Source organism: Schistocerca serialis, chromosome 9, assembly GCF_023864345.2.
Source record: "Schistocerca serialis cubense isolate TAMUIC-IGC-003099 chromosome 9, iqSchSeri2.2, whole genome shotgun sequence".
NCBI lineage: Eukaryota > Metazoa > Arthropoda > Insecta > Orthoptera > Acrididae > Schistocerca > Schistocerca serialis.
The window spans coordinates 294,680,490-294,696,670 of record NC_064646.1 but is presented as its reverse complement, the minus strand read 5'-3'; the positions used below and the strand labels follow the sequence as shown (position 1 = coordinate 294,696,670).

Below are 16,181 nucleotides of genomic sequence, written 5' to 3'. Positions count from 1 at the left end.
CTTCACTCTGAAGTTTCCTTGTGGTGTATGCCTTTCTTCTTACACGTTTTGCTGCTAGTAAGTAACTCTCACTTTTACTCCACCTGAGCGGAGACAATGGTCTAATATTTCTGAATGGCATAGGCTTCACTACTTTGTCTTGTTGACCGAGTGGTGACGAAATTGTCTCCAGACTAGATCCGAGTCGATACACAAGTGTGTTACCCGGTGTTCGGTATACTGTACCCCAATGGGGTCTTCCTGATAAATTGGGAACAGATTTACAAATACGCTTTACTGGACGAATGAGTCCACGTTCACCCATCTGGGAAAAATGTTTTGCGAGAGCAGCAACTCTACCCTCACCCAGACGTACTTCATCTGGTGACTTCCAGCACTTGCTATCATCACTGTCTGCATTTACTGACACATCTTCCATTGTACTAAAATTAATTTTATGGTCCACACTTTCCAGATTACCATCACTAGTAAATAGCTCTGGAGGGGAACATACTATAGGTGGGGCTTTATTTTCAATATCCAACAAAATTTTATCGACATCTTCAATAATTTTCAACTTCTCCTCTTCATCAAGTTCTGTCCTCCTATGATTATGTGGGGCAGCAATGTTGTTCTTTTCACATGACTGACATGTGAAACCACCCACGGCACCTAACATGTCAGAAGGTGTGCAGAATGATGACTGTGAACAGCACACATCAGAACATGCGTCATCTGAAATTACGGATGACACCGAACCATCTTCAGCTTCGACAACAACTGTAGGTACCACGGGAAAATTCCCCATTCGACGGTCAACAATGCTGCGTACGGAATCACTGCCTAACATCCTTCCACATAGAACACCTGTAGCAGGACATGTGGCTCCGACGTAACACTCATTGTACGGCCTCCGACACCCCGGCACCCCACCTGTGTTGCTCCATTCGACGAGACGTTCCTGGTACGACACCGATGACGGCAAGTGCATCACAGACGATGCTGACGGGGGATCTGCTGGTGGCTTGTGCAGGGGATGGGCTGACGTCACCAGTTCAGATTTTGGTCGGGGCCGAGGGGCAGAAGAGGGCCCAGCTGTCGCTGTGAGGGACAGAGCAAGCAGCGCAAAGCAGGTTGTTAGTTGGTTAGTAGAGTGACAAAGCAAGGACAAAGCTTTATTTAAAATCACAAATACAGAGTCACCAGGGTATTTCTCTCTCTCTCTCTCTCTCTCTCTCTCTCACGCACGCATGTGCACACAAACACACACACACACACACACACACACACACACACACACACACACACACACACACATTAAATTCTTTCAGTACATTTGTTAGACAGAAACACCAGCTGTTCTTTTGCATGCATGGCAAACTCTGTTAGTTTATGTACACACACACACACACACACACACAAACCCTTCCATTGCCATCCATATTATTATGAATGAACAAATACAGCTAGTTATGATTGTTAATCACTAGTACACTGCTCACATTAATTAGTGGAACATCTGCAGTGTTAACTCTACTTGACACTTTTTACACCAGTGACACTGCTGAACAGCTGCCAAGCCCATGGCTACTCACTGTACAGAACAACCACATGCTATTTTATCTATTGGCTTAGTCCTGCATTACATTGTTGAAGAATCCTCAAAATAAGTTTGGTATCAGTGTGATGCAGTTAGATCCACAGACTGCAGTAATAATTCATAAATAGTGTTTTCAGTATGCCACATACACTGCTATTGATTAACTGCTTGCAAGTCACTACAACAGCAGAAAGCAGATATCATTGTCTCCCTGACTGTCATTCAGTTGCCTCAGAGTAACTACAATGAGACAGAAACAATCACAAGACATGTAGGGCAAAGTTGTCAATGCATTACAGACCCACAAGGTGACTGATATTTGATGTTATCTAAAAAAAAAAACAACACACACACACACACACACACACACACACACACACACACATTGTGAACCTTACCTGCTATTCATGTAAACCCAAGGGAATAGCCAATTTTGACACTGGAGAACTGCATCAGTCACAAACAGCTAAGAATTTCTTGAGCAGTACACACCAAATTGTGCTCTAACAAGCTGACAGATCTGCTCAAGATTCTGTGATGGTGCTGCATGTCATCAGTACTGACAGATATTTGGACCTTGCCACCAACCAAAGTTGCCTAACCATCCAGGAGTACGCTGACCAGATACTCTTAGACCATTTGGGGGTTGCCGCGTATGTTGTTGGTCAAGAATCCCCTACCACGGGCAATAGTAATAGGGCGTAAGTACATTCATCATCAAGGATGCAATGTGAATGCTGGAAATTCATATAATGGAGTCACTTTTAGCGAGATCTATCCTCAGTTCTGTCAAGCATGTGTGGAAAATTATTGAGACAGGTGTTCACACTCATCTGGTGCACCACAAATACTCACAGACTTTCATGAATTAGTGGGAAAACATTCCTCAGAAGGACCTTTGTACACTTATACAGAGTGTGCCACATAGGTGTCACGCTGTAAGAAATGGAAGAACACTTGGATTACTGATGCTCTCAAACTTCAATAAGAACCATCCTTGATGATAGTACGACTGATTGGTTTCAACACTATTTACAATAGTTGTAAAGTACTGTTCTATGCAGTATAGAGTAAGTTCCAAAATAACCTCTACTAATTCTTCTGAATAGTATGCAATTATGCACAGGCATAAAATGTGTAAGAAATGTTCCATGATGTCTAACATATGAGAGTTGGAACTTAAATAACGGCAACTATTTATTCACAACTGATACAAAAGACTTACATGTTTGCACCTATTACTGTCCTTCGAAGCAGTCACCAGCATTGTGTAGGACCTGTTGCCAGTGATGTGGAAGGCATAGTATACCGTTAGCAGAGCTTGTTCTGTTGATGGTGCAAATGGAGCGGCCTACTGCCAGTCGAATCTCTGGAACAGTTCTGAAGAAAATGCCATGAAGTGGTTCCTTCATCTTCAGAATCAAATAAAAGTCACAAGGACTTAAGTCCGGGGAGTATGGTGGATGGTACAGCACTTCCCAGTCCCATCAACTGATCAGAGCAGCCACAACTTGCGCTGTATGTGCCCGCGGATTGTCGTGCAGAATGATGGGTGGGTTAAGCAGAAAGCATCGTCACTTCTTTTACAAAGTTGGCCGCACGTGACTTAAGTCCTCATGACTTTGATTTCATTCTGAAGCTGAAGGAACCACTTCATGGCATCGCTTCACAACTGTTCCAGAGATTCGACAGGCTCCATCCGCACCATCAACAGTCCACATCACTGGCAACAGGTTCTACACAACACTGGTGACTACTTTGAAGGACAGTAACAGATGTAAACATGTAACTCTTTTGTATTGGTTGTGAATAAATAGTTGCCACTATTTAAGTTCCAACCCTCATATTTTGTGACTTATATTACATCAATGATAAAAAAAATTACATAAATATTTTCATTTCTGAAGAGACTGAGCTTTATCAGTGAAGGTAAGTGCAGTACATGCTCGGCTGACCTTGTCAACAGAGCTGTTTACCATCAAGCCTTCCACAGTGTGGTGTGCAGTTAGTGGTAGGCAATGCTCCAGTTACAGGCACATATTTGCGTCCATGCAATCATGTGTCCACATGGCACAGCACCTGTATTCCTCTGCTGATGGGTACTTACGTCACAGTTCGGCCCCTCAATAAGCAGTTAAACTCCGAGCTCTGGACTGACTGCTAGCCACCCTCAAGTTTATGCTTCAAGCCGCAACGCCTGCTGCTACCCGTCATTTGTGCCATCTTGCGCCTTCTATCACTGCTGCTAGCCATAAGACATCTGTTCCGAAAGGCCCTACTACATTGGAACTGTGGTCTTTGCCAGGATAACAGCTGCTGCTGTCAGACAGCCCTTCTGGAAGCCCCACTTCTTCAACTTATTGCCATTGTCAATCGTATTCATGATCCATGGAATTAGTATTAATCTAATCTCTAATCTAATCTGATCGTGGGCCTTTCCATAGAGAAGGACAGAAGGGCTTTTCAGTTGACTCATGTGGACCTTTTCCTCTAAGCTGTACCGAGTTAGTTCGTGGTCAATTAACTGTAGCTATTCCAATGCGAGCACATCAGTCACCCCCTAGGCACACCACTTGGCTATGGGTTACTATAGTAATGGTTGTTGGAATGTGTCTTTCAATATAAAAGCCAATATTTCAACACTGTTCGATTAGAAATTAAACTATTGAATGAGTAATGTATTTTCAAACAGTGACAGACAATCATGTTGTGTATGGAGAATTGCATCCACACAAACAATGACATTACTGACAATATCTTTGTTTCCATACCAGGGAAACTTCATTTTTCAAGTACAAAGGAATACTAACATGTTTCAGTGTGGACTTGAGCGAACCTGCATACTGTGAGCAAGCATTGTCAGAGTACATCAAGCATTTTCTGTTCATCTTCTGGTGATTAACGTTCAATATGGATATTTCCGCACATCATGCACACTTGGGTTCCACAACAGTAATTGTTTGAGAAAATAATATTTTTTCCAACACTGGCTGATTGATTTTGTTATTCCACTAAAACTTGTAAAAGGGATCATCATAATGCTTTGTAGGAAATCTACAACCGCTATCTTATTGTTTGCAATTATTTGTGCCTTAACCAGAAAAATTCTAATTAATGAGCATATTTGTTAATTCTTGACAACAGCTTTTATCACATGTATCCCACAGCCTATAGTCTATAAGCAGCTAGTTGTTCTGTCAGTAGTATAGCAGACATCATGAGCATCTTACCTCTGCCCATGACTGGTGATGGCTGTTGGAGCAATGTAGCCAGGCCATGGTAAATGGCTCCCTGTTTTGCCACCTCCAGTGTAACGGTGGGGCCAGTACGCACCAAATATTCAGCGGCCCTGGATAACAGTGTAAGCCAAAACTCAATATCTACACATGTTTTAGCAAACAACAATTTGCTACCTGCGAGATTTGGAAAATACAGGCAAAATGTAGGTATACATAGTCTGGTGACAGTAACAATAAAGCACTTGCTATAACAATGTAATTTTATCATATACGGTAACTGCAATCGACAAAGGTAACCAGAACACCGTAATATAAAACATTTATCAGGCATCGTCAGTAGCACTTACATTGTTCTTTGATAACACTGTTACCTGAATGACTGTAAGGAAATGCAGACGAAGTGCATGGCAATGTCCATACATAAAACAAGAAAACTAATAGTGTCTGATTACATGATCAGTGGTAACTATTTGGAGACCATCACATCCTTATTGGGGAAGACAAATGAAAGATGGACATTTGTTGGGAGGACTCTGTAAAAGTGCAGTTCCTGTGTTAAGCAAGACCCAGGTAAGATCCTACTAAAACCTATCCTGCTGTACTATATCAGTGTTTGGCATCTTTATCAGGTGTGCCCAGTAGCAGACACTGAGGAAATTCACAGATCTGCTGCTTGAACTGTATCCAGTATACTCATTATACATGCGTAACAGAAATGATCGCATGATTTTCACTGGTGTCTCTGCAAGAAAAGTTATGTTTATTTTTTCAAAAAAACTTTAAAGTATACTGTGCAACAATTCTTCTACTAACAACTTATTATTAGTGTGACGAAGATGAGATTACAGCATGAAAGATGAGAGAATTTATGGAAAGAGAGAGTCACGTTTCCAACATTCTAGATGGAATTGGAAAGTGTGCGCCTAACTCTGATATGCAAAAGTGGGAAAAACATCGATACTAATTTCGATTTCATCATCGAGGTCTGAATGTCGATGGCCAGTAATAATTGGAGCCCATAACATATTATTTTTGACACTGATGTTACATCGTGGATTTATAGAATGACGTAAAAAATCTAATACCATATTTATTAATCTATAACTACAATAACATATAACATTATATGTCCCACAACTTTTTGTTTACTGACTACAAAAATAATATTTTTTGAAGAGAATCTTTCCCTCCAGTCCATTGCACTGTTGAAAGAGAGTATACTATGCTTTTAGGAACAGTTTTTCAGAAGCTGACTATGTGAAGTGTAACTTCAAATAGTGAAGTGTAATTTTATGTAGTTTTTATACCTTTGGATAGTAGTACTAGTGATGTAGTGGATCTTGTTTAAGATCTAGAAGGCCGTCTTTTAGACGATGACCGACCTGTAATGGTATGTTCACTTCCACAGTTTGGAAATTAGGTTTTTTTCATGCAGTGTTCCCTCCAGACACCATGTCTCGTTTCTCTTCTTTCACATAATGAATCAATCTGTCATCAAAACCTACTTGACATCAAGAAAGCACAGACTGAATGAACAACGAAAGATATTAATCCACACTTAGTTAAAATAATACCCAATGTTCCTGCCTCACTCATTCAAAAAAGAATTTGTCTCCACCCCATGGCCACATCCGACGAACTACAAATGTGTTGCACTAGTGTTGTAACAATACATATTCAGAAAACGATATATTTAAATGATCAAAAAATTATTGACAGTGGTAACAAGAAGCCTGGTGTTTGCCAACACTGAAGGTTGGAATTTTGTCTGCCAACATTGAATGTCGAAATTTTGTCTTTAACATCAATGTTACAATGTTTCATTATCGGTATTGAAAATTTATGCTTAAGCTTATCACACTGATATTTTGCAAATATCAATAATCACTGAATGTTCCTAAGCTATGATACTCATGTTTACATAGGTATACATTTGACTAGAAAGTGTACAAATACTCACTTCTCTTGTGTGATTCCAACCAGGCTCTGTCCATCAACTTTCAGCAATTGGTCTCCAGCCTGCAACTGACCATCCTGAAAACAAAAGAAATCATAATTTCTGCTACTTAAACATGTAACAGTGTCATGTGATGCAGAGCACAAAACAGAATATATTACAGTAACACATACGTTACTGAGTGTAGTGAGAATTCAATCTACAAAAGCCCATACAACATAAATAGTAGTATAGTGAGAATGCAAACTGTAAATTAAGCCTACCAATTCATGTAATCATGGTGTGGAAAGTTCTGGCAGAATATAAGTAATTTAGGAATAAAGGTGACTGCCCCCCCCCCTCCCCCGCCCCCACACACGCTTGTGCAACTACAATGGGCTGGCTGGCCACACAAATATGTATTCAGACAGCACAGCACAATGTCCAATGTAGCTGCAAAAGAGATTCACATAAAAGAGATTCACATCCGTGTGTGTGTTTCTTTTCTTTTCTTTTCTTTTCTTTTTTTTTTTTTAGGGGAGGGGTGCGTACATGTGCGTGTGTGCTCATTAAAGGATTCATCAAAAAGCTAGTAAGCTTTCCGTTTTTTTACTGTGCGCTGGTTGAAAACCCAACACTTCTACTGTTCAGCGGGTGGTCTCTTTTAATGATTCAAAAGAAAAATGGAAACTTATGAAATGAAAAATAAGTAAAAGCCTTTAACTGCTACTTTGACATTCAGCTGTATCATTAAAATTTAATGGAACAGAGTTCCAAAAATAAGATAAAAACTTGGAAAACTGAGGAGCTGTAAATGCTGTCTTTGTGATCATCTAAAACACTAATCTACAGGAATTATTTTAAAAGATTCTCTCTTGAATATGCTGTATTACAGTGTCAAGTAATAAAGAAGCATATCTGATACTGAATAAACTTACAGCATCAGCTGCTCCTCCTTTCACAACAGATTTGATGTAGATGCCTAGACGATCCTGTCCAGCTCCCTGGAACACAGAGATTGAAACAAACATGAAAAACCTACATACATTTTCAAACAAAGGAAAATTAGGATGGAACAATAACAATACATTTTAATTTTATGAGCTTAATAATAATTGTTGGTGCCATTTACAATGCACATCAGTGAAACTTATAAAAGAGTACTCAGGCAGAATCAGTGAGACCACAACAGATTCAGCATGTTATAATTGTTTGTGTGTGTGTGTGTGTGTGTGTGTGTGTGTGTGTGTGTGTGTGTGTGTGTGTGTGAGTGAGAGAGAGAGAGAGAGAGAGAGAGAGAGAGAGAGAGATCTAAAAGAGCAATAGTTAGAGGCAACACAAAATGATGAAATCTCTATTAATTAAACACTCTAATTCAAAGAAAATACAAAGGCAACTGATCTGATGGCAGCTTTTGTACTCATGAAATTGATTGGAAATCCCTAATACAAGTGAAAGGTCTCTAGGTATGACAATCATTGTTAGGCACCTGCATGGCATGGATTTAGTGAGATTATTGATGAGTTCATACAGGAAATTTTGTCATTTCACAAGACAACCACACCCCAAATCTGGAGCTGTTTCTGACACTTACCTATTCAGCAAACAGCTTTACCATAAGCTACCTCAACTCACTTTCAAAAACTGAGAAACCTCATATACTTATGCACCAACAGATACAAATCAAATTAATGTTGCACACTTATTCCCCGCACCTGAAACATAAGCTACCAAATAGTCTGGATGATGATTTTATCTTAAGAAAATGAAAAACTCAAACAACAGAAAGTCCAGGTAGGAACATCACTTGCTTGTATGTGTCTTTTTCATTGTGCCTGTCTGCAACTTGATGTGTGTGTCTTTATAGTACGTGAAAATGAAAAACTGATGAAAATGGTCAACACTTGTTTGGCATCACCCTGAATAACTATTTGACCTCTTCAGCAGTGTCAATCTGTGACAGTTTTGAGTTTAAATCAGCTAATGAAAATTGTTGAATAACATGCTTAACTCAACCACCAGTGTTGTAACAGACTGATTTCCTATTTCCATTATTATAAGCATCTTCATTGTTTCAGACCAAAATTGCTAATTGGAATTATCTACAATAAATACCTTTACGTCTGTTGATTTTGTGCTGTTAAAAATAACTTACTGAGTTCTATCACTTAGGAAGTCCTGAATCCAGTCACGAATCTGCTCTAATATTTCGTTATCTTGTATTTTGTTCACTAGATGACAGTGCTGTACTTGTTACGTAACATTCCTCCGATAGCCAGTAATGTAATTAGCTCTGTGAAACTTTGGACTTCTAGTTACTGTTAATTTCCACATTAATGAGCAGAAAAGATCCTTGTATGTTTGGGAAACCATCTTGACAAGCCTAGCAGTTTGACAGAAGCAGTCAACTTGCACCAGTAACTTAAGAACTCTACCCAGATCTGGAAAAGACATCTCAAATCCTAATGGAATCCTAAAAATAGAAACTTCCATCCCAGTGAGCACTGGAAAATATTTTTCTTACCGTTTCCCATTATGGTCCCCGCGAGACAACAATACTACTTGTGCAGCTACAGCATCTAGCAATGCACTTTCTGCAAACTCAAACCAATCCTTCAATTACAGCAATGGTTGGGAACTGGAGTCCACCTTTATTGGTTCAGAAACAGTATGCCACATAGCAACTTGTTGCTGTTACTGCCATCACTCTTCTCTGGTGCAAATCAGCAGGCCTATGAAAAGCCTGACATAGAATTTCTAGATCAATGTTTGGACCTTATGTCCATGGTTTCACAGAGCTAATTACATTACTGGCTATCGGAAGAATGTTATGTAACAAGTACAGCACTGTCATCTAGTGAACAAAATACAAGATTACCAAGTATCAGAGCAGATTTGTGATTGGATTCAAGACTTTCTAAGTGATAGAACTCAATAAGTTATTCTTAACAGCATAAAATCAACAGACGTAAAGGTATTTATTGAGTATCCCAAGGGAATGTTACACGGCCATTACTGTTTACAATATTAAGAGCAGTCAAACAAAATGAGAAAGATGGAAATAAGTAAGTAAACTGTTTATTGTTTGAAAAGCAACTGTCGTAACTGTTAATAAACTTATCCCACTGTGAGACAAGACAGTCAATCCCTTCATTTAAGAAATGTTCACCATTTCCTATGGAACCACTATCATACAGAAGCGTGCTCCTCTTCAACCGAAGCAAATCGCCAGCAACGAATGTCTTTCTAGTGGATGCCAAAAATATAGAAATTGCACAAGGAGAGGTCAGGACTGTATAGAGGATCTGAATGTACGAGGGTCACTCCAAAAGAAATGCACACTATTTTTGTAAAAGTACAGTTTTCATTCCGCATGTGTGACAGTTTTACAATTTGTAGATACATCCTTCCCACTTGTTTTCAAACTTAGTTCAACTTGTTCCCGTGAGTGGCGGCGTCATAGCATGTCTTCAAGATGGCAGCTACACTTGACGTTCATCAGAAGCAATGTGCTGTCATAGAATTCCTGTGCTGTGAAAACGAGACAGTGGGAAACATCCACAACAGGTTGAAAAAGGTTTATGGAGATGCTGCTGTCGATTGCAGTACAGTTAGTCGGTGGGCAAGCAGGTTACGTGATGAAAGCGGGCACGGCAATATTGAGGATTGTCCTCGCAGCGGCAGGCCTCGTACTGCACACACTCCAGACAATGTGCAGTGAGTTAACGAATTGGTGACTGCTGACAGACGCATCACAGTGAACGAATTGTCATGCTACGTTGGGATAGGGGAAGGAAGTGTTTGCAGAAAAATGAAAGTGTTAGCGTTAAAAAAGGTTTGTGCCAGGTGGATTCCCAGGATGTTGACAGTGGATCACAAAGAAACAGGAAAAACGGTATGCAGCAAACTTTTGGAACAGCGTGAGAATGGTGGAGGTGAATTTCTTGGAAGAATTGTGACAGGTGATGAAACATGGCTCCATCATTTTTCACCAGAGATGAAGAGGCAATCAATGGAGTGGCATCATGCAAATTTACCCAAGGAAAAAAAATTCAAAACCACATCTTTTGCTGGAAAAGTTATGGCTACGGTGTTTTTTGATTTCAAAGCTCTCTTGCTTGTGGACATCGTGCCAAGTGGAACCACCATAAATTCAGATGCATATGTGACGACACTGAAGAAACTTCAAGCTCGACTGAGTCGTGTTCGACCATATCGGCAAAAGCAGGATGTTTTGCTGTTACACGACAATGCTCAGCCACATGTCAGTTAAAAAACCATGGAAGCGATCACAAAACTTGGATGGACATCACTGAAACACCCGCTTTACAGTCCTGACCTGTCTCCATGTGACTTCATCTCTTTGGGAAACTCAAAGACTCTCTTCGTGGAACAAGGTTTGAAGATGATGACTCCCTTGTGCACGCTGCAAAACAGTGGCTCCAACAGATTGGTCCAGAATTTTACCGTTCGGGTATACAGGTGCTGGTTCCAAGATGGCATAAGGCAGTTGAGAGGGACGGAAATTATGTGGAGAAATGAAAATATTGTTCCTAAAGGATGTATCTAAACACTGTAAAACTTTCAGACATGTAGAATAAAAGATGGATTTTAAAAAAAGGAGTGTGCATTTCTTTTGGAATGACCTCGCAATTAAATGTAATATGGCACCCATAAATCGTTGAAGAGATCCATTACCATTCAATTACACTATTGGTGAAAATGCCACTACCAAGCAGCAACTGTCTGGAGCAACATAAGGTGGAATGACCGCAAGCAGGAAAAACAGACGACAGGAAGACTCCTAAGAAAATTTAATTCATCTATGAAAGAAGTGGCTTTACAAATCACTTGTTTGACTGATTCTGGAGTACTGTTCTCAGTCTGGAGCCCTTCTCAAGGAGGGTTAATGGATGACAAACAGAAGTTTCCACAAAGAGTTGCAAATTTCGTCCTGAGACCATTTAGTAAGTGCAAAAGTATTACGGAGATACTCAAAAACCTCAAGTGGCAGTTCATAAAGGAGGGATGTTCTGTATAACGGGGAGGGCTGCTGTTGAAACTGTGAGAGTGTACGAAACTTCCTGGCACATTAAAACTGTGTGCCGGACCGAGACTCGAACTCGGGACCTTTGCCTTTTGCGGCCAAGTGCTCTACCAACTGAGCTACCCAAGCACGACTCACACCCCACCCTCACAGCTTTAATTCCGCCAGTACCTCGTCTCTTACCTTCCAAACTTCACAGAAGCTCTCCTGCGAACCTTGCAGAACTAGCACTCCTGGAAGAAAGGATATTGCGGAGACATGGCTTAGCCACAACCTGGTGGATGTTTCTAGAATGAAATTTTCACTCTACAGTGGAGTGTGCGCTGATATGAAACTTCCTGGCAGAGTAAAATGGTGTGCCAGATCGAGACTCGAACTCGGGGCCTTTGCCTTTCGTGGGCAAGTGCTCTACCAACTGAGCTACCCAAGCACGACTCACGCCCCGTCCGCACAGAATTACTTCTGCCAGTAACTCGTCTCCTACCTGTGAGGACAGGACGTGAGTCATGCTTGGGTCGCTCAGTTGGTAGAGCACTTGCCCGTGAAAGGCAAAGGTCGGTCCGGCACACCGTTTTAATCTGCCAGGAAGTTTCATATCAGCACACACTCCGCTGCAGAGTGAAAATCTCATTCTGTGAGAGTGTACGTTTGAAGAATAGGGCAACATATTACTTCCTCTGTCCCACGAAATTCGATTTTCTTCCTATTTGTAATTTGTTAATGTAACAGGGGAAAACAGGGAAAAATGATAGTGGTATCAGGGGTACCCTCTACGAAACACCATGTAGATTGGCTGTAGATGAACAGTCAAAGAACGTGTCTCCTCCCGGTAAGAACGATCTGCGGCCTGTGGCGGCTCTTGCTGGGGTTCTGTTGTCCGCAGTGAGCTCTCCTGCTGCCGTTCTGTAACGGGGTACGGCTGGTCGGCGCGCCTCGCTGCCCGCCACTGGCTGGTGGTGCGCTACCGGGCATGCTCCAGCACCGCCTCCGCCTCCACCGCCGCTGCAGCCGATGCGGCGGCCGCAGCTGCATCTGGCGCCCGCGCGCCACGCGGGATCACTGGCCGTAAGGTCAAGGTCACACACCCCCACACGCTGACAGCGCCGCGCTGCGGCCGCGGGCTAAACCACCGAGGCGCACTCTGGCTTCGCCGTTCTTTGCCAGGTCCGAAACAATTGCCACAAGAGCGACGGGCGTACAATGTTCTGTAAGCCTCATGGGCGTACGCAGAAATTTTTCCAAGGTTGGGGAGAAGGGGAGGGCAAAATTCTGAAAAAGCCAGTTTTGATATAACTGAGTCGGTGTTTCTGAAAACGTGTACTGCCGCAATAACTAAATTTGACAAGAAGTACACGAAACTTTTATTACTTACTGAAAGTTACCAACTTAGTGTTTTAAGGTAGACTGCTTCGATACCTAAACGGTGAGCATATTCTAACAGCATACACTAAGTAAGAAATTTTATATCACTAAAAATGTGAATACTGCTGCACCTTTTTTACCGAACGATCTGAAATTACGTCCTTATACGATTATATCCAGGGTATCCAACGAGTTATTAAATAAAGCAACGAACTATTGAGAAGAAACGTTATTACAATTCCCATAATATAAGGCGGAAACTGAAAATTAAAAATCAGGACAACTGAATCTTGTTAGGAAAAAAGACGGCAAATTAATACTCCTGGAAGTGAACAAACAGGAAGTAAACTTTATAAAAGGCTTATTAGACTTTGATGGCATCTGCAACACTTTCTACATAAAATTTCACATCAGAGAACATTAATGGATTCAGTTCATTACTTCAATGCTATCTACTTTTTATTGTTAATTAGCGTCGCTAAATTTTAACAAAATATGTTTTGAAGGCCATATTATTTGGGTTGTGTAGCCTAAGGCGAGTATAGGAGGGATGAAGATGGGAGCCTCCTAAAATCCTCCTCAAATTGGTCGGTAGAACAGATCTTCAACTGCTGAAGTAATGCGACCCTCGTCTGAAGTTTGTCATATTACTGTGCGGCCGTCCTTGGCAGCAGAATTCGTCGTACTGCGTTTGGTGATGAGTTGCACTCAATAGAGTTCGAGGTAGTTTCAGTTTTCGGAGAGAAGAGAACGATTCTGTAATCTGCAGTTTCGTACAGTAGCAGACGATCATTTCTAGATATTCACGAAAATACTGTAAGAAATAAAGTTGGTAGAGCACTTGCCCACGAAAGGCACATTCCAGGCGGCGACAACCCCCTCCCCCCCTTCCCGCCGATGTGAAAGCCTACCCCTCTGTGCACTGACCGATCTCTCAAATCTAATTGCAGGAAGCAGCAGAGCTCTTATTCTTCCGAAGATCCTCCTTTTAAGTTCCAGGAGCTCAAACTGTTACGATACTAGCACCACGTCTCTAAATGCCTTCACGCCGGTAATGGAGCCACACTCGACAACGATACATTGGTATATTTCGTTCCCTTGATAGGTGGACGCCACTACATCCGCATCCCAACAAATGTCAGACTTTCATCCCCCTTTACTGATTTCACTTTGTGTCACACGTCATAAGCACCATTACCGCTAGGCACAGAAGCAATTTGACAGGCTTCACAACTTCGCCACTAATGTTGCAATCGAATGCAATCGCATTATTTCTCCTCATTACTGGCACTAAATTGCAGTTGGGTACGTGTGCAAATCGCTGCCATTTAGTACACCAAGTAGAAACAGTAAAACGTTCTGCATTTCCTTGCAATCATCGACGGACGATACCTTCCGATCACACATCAATGTCAATTTTCTTCACATGCATAATCAGACACGACTTAACAATGAAGTCAAAGAACCAGTAGTTACACCAATTGAAGACAAGGCCTAGGCGGAGAGCAAAGGAAACAGAAGTATGGACTAGAAATAATGAACTTTAAGCTAGGTTAGCCACAAAATTGCGGGGCACATACTGGGTACATTAAAAATGGCCTCGTAATTTTAAAATAATTAGAACACAGAAAATATAACACAGAGAATACAAAAGAGAGCATTTGTATACAACCGATGACAACAAGTTAACCACACTAATCTTCAAGTTCTTTTGGTAACGGAAGTCATGAACAAATCGAATTCTCGAGACATCAAAAATTATTTACGAAGAAACAACATAAGTGAAGAATCAACAGATTGAGGAAATTTTAGAATGAAGCTGTTAGAGGCTGAATATTTCACGGAGGAAATAAAAAAGAATGACATGATGTAGGAATACTGGAGGCAAAAGGGAAGGTAACAAGAGACTGTGAACTGAAGGTAGTATATACTCATCAGAAAGCATCAACGAGTACAAGAGAGAAGAAGCGGTCAGCGGCAAAGCTGGTCTCAAATTCCGTACGCTCGTATTTTCTTCACTTTGGGACAGCACGGGTGCTGAAAACATCCCGCAAGTCAAAGAAAACACGGCATCAACATAAGCGTCGGTGTCTACAGCCCTCTGCATCCAACGAACGAACAGACTGAGCCAAGTTTCACAATATTTCTCAGTTCCAGAAATCTGGCGCCTTCCGCTACACTGATTGTGACCCCTTTGAAGAAAGCTGAATGTTAAACGCGAAACAAAAATTTAGTTATCTCTAGAACTTTATTTTTTTGTATTATTTAGTTCTTGATCAGAACCTTTAACGATTACGATTCTGTCATTCGCAAACAAACCAGCCTTAGAATTATCTGTTACAACTGAAGGGAAGTCAATGTACATCACAAAAGCAGCAGGCAGTAATGCTCTACCATGGGCGTAAGTAAATGTATCAAGCCGTAACGAACGCATTCTACGTAATCTGGACAGACTGGCTGCACCAGAGCAAGCAAATGCGAGATCGAAGAAATTAATGAGGAGTATCGCGCAGGCGAAGAAAGTCGTTGCACGTCTCTGTCGCCGTCGCGCCTAGCCCGATGTTGCTCTCTCTGAAGAAGCGCCTTCCTGCTGGCCAGTGGGCGGCAACCTGAGCTACTCGTAAGAGATACCCGTGTCCTGCTCCTGTGGGAAACGGCCGTGCTTGGGAACGGGAAGCCACCGACCCCGTCACGAGTGGACGACACTAACAACTGTACAGGTGAACCAGCAGTTCCAATTTTATTTATTTACTTGCCCTTCTGCGCTGCTCCACCATACAGCCACTGCATCAAAATGTCGGTGACAAGCCTGACGAAGAATATACGAATAAAGTTTGTCGAAACGTTTCAGACGATACAGTTACTCCGCTGATAATCTGAAAAAATGGCATATGTAGACTTCGTCGAGAAAATATTCTCTCTCACGTACAGGTATAGACAAAAGCACAGGGGAGGATACAAACGTATCTTATTCTGACTCTGTATCTGGATACAGACCAATAAATTCTTTATAGGTCG

At 41.4% G+C, this 16,181-nt stretch overlaps 1 protein-coding gene across 5 annotated transcripts in view; it reads right to left on the bottom strand.

Moving 5' to 3' along the window:
- LOC126419777 (afadin) overlaps positions 1 to 16,181 on the bottom strand; it is a 1,120,405-nt gene that overhangs the window by 38,033 nt on the left and 1,066,191 nt on the right. For 4 of the 5 annotated variants that reach the window (XM_050086950.1, XM_050086951.1, XM_050086953.1 and 1 more), the window contains 4 exons: positions 7,693 to 7,758; positions 6,779 to 6,852; positions 4,810 to 4,928; positions 913 to 1,080 (listed from right to left, as the gene is read on the bottom strand). In XM_050086950.1, coding sequence (XP_049942907.1) covers positions 913 to 1,080; positions 4,810 to 4,928; positions 6,779 to 6,852; positions 7,693 to 7,758 — 427 coding nt within the window. The remainder of the gene's footprint in view (positions 1 to 912; positions 1,081 to 4,809; positions 4,929 to 6,778; positions 6,853 to 7,692; positions 7,759 to 16,181) is intronic. The other variant, XM_050086952.1, reaches the window with a different exon arrangement.